Source organism: Verticillium alfalfae, genomic scaffold (genome assembly GCF_000150825.1).
Source record: "Verticillium alfalfae VaMs.102 supercont1.9 genomic scaffold, whole genome shotgun sequence".
Taxonomy (NCBI): domain Eukaryota; kingdom Fungi; phylum Ascomycota; class Sordariomycetes; order Glomerellales; family Plectosphaerellaceae; genus Verticillium; species Verticillium alfalfae.
Window position 1 is genome coordinate 1,267,541 of NW_003315030.1, and position 3,570 is coordinate 1,271,110.

The window sequence follows — 3,570 nt, forward strand, 5'->3', positions numbered from 1 at the left end:
CCCCCCAAAATTTGCTGTGGCACCCACACAACGAACACTTAATCGGGCCCCAAGCCACCGTATTTCTGCATATGTCTTCCCTGAAAAACCAGTAGGGCACACAAGAAGTCGTCGATGCTGTAGCCTTGGGAAACATCTCGGAATAGAGGGCGTTGGGTGACCTTCTTTTTCCCCCTTATGATACATTTTGCAAAGTCCTCCACCTCGATTGGTGCGCCGCCAAATTAGCAGGTTTCCATCCTACAAGTAAACCCCCCCCCCTGCCGAGGCCGCGCCGTCCGCCCCCTCGACCATCGTCGATCTTGGCACGACGCCCGCGATCGACATGAAAAGGGTCCCTCCCTCCCCTTTTTGGCGCTAACGCAGCACCAGTGACACGTGAGATTTGCCAAGAAAACTCCTTGTATTTCGACTGTCTACTGTTCTGCCAAGTGGACGCAGACGAAGCCTCCACTAGGGGTAGTGCTCCTCTCGATGGTACATGTACACTACCGCACCAGGCCTGATGCCGAAGCCCGAGGATGACGGGCCGGTCGAGAAAGATGAAGGACCAGGGGGGCAAATCGAGAGTTCAGTACTATGCGGGAATTTGACAAGGAAAAAGAGAGACAAAAAAAAAAGGCGCTGGCGGATGCCGTGCGGGTGCTGGTCGCCCGGATGACGGGGGGGGAGAAGACTTGGTCACGGCCCTCGTGGGCCAATTGGGAGGCCGGGGCGAAAGGAGGCTGTGCTGCGCGGTTGCGTGGGGCGGCAACGAACGAGAGTGCTCGAAGGGCGCGAGCCACCAGCACTCTGTGTCTGGAGAGACGTAGCGAAGTGTTTTGGTGTACATGGTACGCCCGGGTTTGAGGACTCTGGGACTGGAGGGAGACCTTCGCTTCGGAGTGGCCTGAATCAAGCAGTTGGTAGTGGCGAGGACATGTCGAGTCGTGGATACCCTTTTTTTCGACTTCCCTGGTGGGACCGTAGTGTAGTGTACACTGTTGGGGTTTTGTTCGGCCTTGTGGACTGACTGTTGATCGACCTTCTAGTAGCGACTGGTGGACATGATCTTCTTCATTCTCCACCATCTGATCTTTGAGGGTTCGGATGTTGAAACGAGTACCAACGTGTCGATCTCTCTACTGTACTGTCTGTACTGATGTACATGTAGTCTGTCTCACAAGAACAGGACTCGATTCTGACCGGGTGCTGGCGGGCCGCGACTCAGTGCCGGTCTTCAGCTTCTTCCCGTCCAGCTGCCGGGACCAACGTCTTCGGGTCAGCAGCAGCAGCTTCGCCTGTATGAAGCAGGAAGGCAACGGCCTTGGCGTGCCCAAACCTGATGGCGTGCATCAATGGCGTCCTCCCCAGATTGTCCGTCACATCAGCCGACGCGCCTCTCTCGATGAGAAGCTTGAGCATTTCCGTGTCACCTCGTGCAGCAGCCCAAGCCACCGCCGTATGGCCGTCGTGGTCTGCACTGTCGATGAGTGCTCCGTGGAGAAGGAGAAGCTCGAGCGTGTGAGGGCGCCTCGAGCGAATGGCCTCGGCCTCCAACGTCAGGGCATCTCCACCCGGGACCGTTCCCGATTCCATCTCTGGAGTTGATGCGTGGGCAAAGCCGATACTGTCAGCCGGCGAGAAACGCGCAGTGTCCTGCGGAGAGGACATCTGAGTGGATCCCATGGCGAGGGAGAGGACATCAAAGTTCGCATGGCCTGCTGCGGCGGTGAACACCAGTGGGGTCTGCGACCAGGCGTTCCGGGACTCGACATCGGCTCCTCTCTCCAGCAGTCGGTCGACGATGCCGCTGTGGCACGCTCCTGCCGCGTAGTGCAGTGGTGTGAGGAGGCTTTTGAGTTCCGTGGACGCACACTGCTGGGAGGGAGTTGGAACAAGTTGTGGACAGTTGGCGTGTTGCGGAGTGGCATCTGCTCCTGAGATGGCCTCGTGGCCATGTTCCACGAGCAGGAGATCCACGATCGTCTCGTGGCCATTCTCAGCAGCGTAGGAAAGTGCGTTTCTCCCGTATGCGGACTCGTGCCTTGCGTCAGCTCCTCGCTGCGACAGCTGGATAGCTATTGCGTGGTGGCCATTTTCGGCCGCATGGGAAAGTGCGGTTCGGCCGTCGATGGACTGGTGATTAACCTCTGCTCCTGCACCGAGCAAGTCTGCTGTGATCGTATCATGCCCTAGGCTGGCTGCCATTGCAAGGGGGGCCTGGCAAAATCTTGACGAAGCATTCGCAGATGCTCCGGCATTGAGTAATATTCTGACGATGCCTGTATGGCCTCCTTCGATGCCACAGGTCAGGGGATCGGTTCCTTGCCATGGAGCGGCGTCTGCTGCGGCTCCGCTGCGCAATAACGCTTCCACCATGACGTCTGACCCTTTGGTGGCATAGTAAGCGAGCGCGGACATGTTCGACGTTGAAAAGTCGTGATCGCTGTGCTTCACCAGAAGCTCCGCCAACTCCTCGCACGCCTGGTGCTCCTCGGCATGGTCGGGCGCATCGACGCCACCCTGGATCGAATCACGCCGCGCGCTCTTGCTCGCTTCGAGCACTACTGCGATGACTTCAGGGTAGCCTGCTTGACAGGCATGGGTCAACGTGCAGATGCCCGAGTCGTCTTTACTCATGGCCAACTGCGCATCGACTTCTAGCAGCATAGTTACCGTCCTTTTGTGATTTGAGATGCAGGCTTCTACCAGATGCGGCGTACCGGCCTTGAAAACGTGACCAGACTTTGATCGAAGTTTCGGGCTCCTGGACAAAACCTTCAGAGCAAGCGAATTTCTGTTACTCAGAAGATGCCGGATGAGGTGATCTACATGGCTCGAGAAGTCTTGGTAATGCCACGAGACAGCCGCGAAAATTTGCAACAGCGTGGAGGATGCGGCGAATAGATCCGATGTAGCTAACAGTGCATTACCCTCCGCCTTCCGCATGTGAGGTTGAAAGTCGAATTCACGCCCATCTGGAACCAGTGGAGACGGTGCGTTGTCGCATTCGCGTTGTACGTCAGGAATGAGATCCTCGAAGCCACAGTATGAAGCTTGCATATCGAGTATCTTTCTCAAGACGTCTCTGTTGTCGCGGGCCACGGCCACCATGAGTGGCGAACCGTAATGATAATGCGCGCCAGAGTTGACAAAGCATGCGTGCTTGGGCGCATGAGTATGGCCCCAAACGAGTTCGAGTAGTGCAGGCCGGTTGCCTTCTGCCAAAAGGCAATCAAGACCACTCTGCTTGTAACGGCGCGTCTGGCGGCCCAACAGGATATTGAGTACGCTGAGCCAGTGCTGGAACTGAAAGTCGCGGAGAAATTTGTTCTGCGGAAGCCCTGCCTGCTGAGCCTTTTCCGCATGGTGAAAGACGTGTTGAACGGCATATCGCAAGAATGGGAACATGCGCTCGCAAGTTTCTCGTAGAAGCCGGCTCTCAGTAGTAGTATGGGCTACTGGCAAGTCCTTGGCTACAAAGTTCTTCATCTCAATCGAGTTGAATACATGATCGATATAGTTGGCGCAGCATTTTTCAGCCTTTCCTGACTTCTCCCTCCCACATCGTCGGGTACTGAGAATTCC

General features: G+C 56.5%; 1 protein-coding gene across 1 annotated transcript in view; it reads right to left on the reverse strand.

Moving 5' to 3' along the window:
- Positions 1-1,206: 1,206 nt before the first annotated feature.
- VDBG_07340 (pfs) overlaps positions 1,207-3,570 on the reverse strand; it is a gene marked incomplete at both ends in the record, with an annotated part of 4,971 nt that continues 2,607 nt past the window's right edge. The window contains one exon of the mRNA XM_003002723.1: positions 1,207-3,530. Within this exon, the coding sequence (XP_003002769.1) occupies positions 1,207-3,530 (2,324 nt within the window). The remainder of the gene's footprint in view (positions 3,531-3,570) is intronic.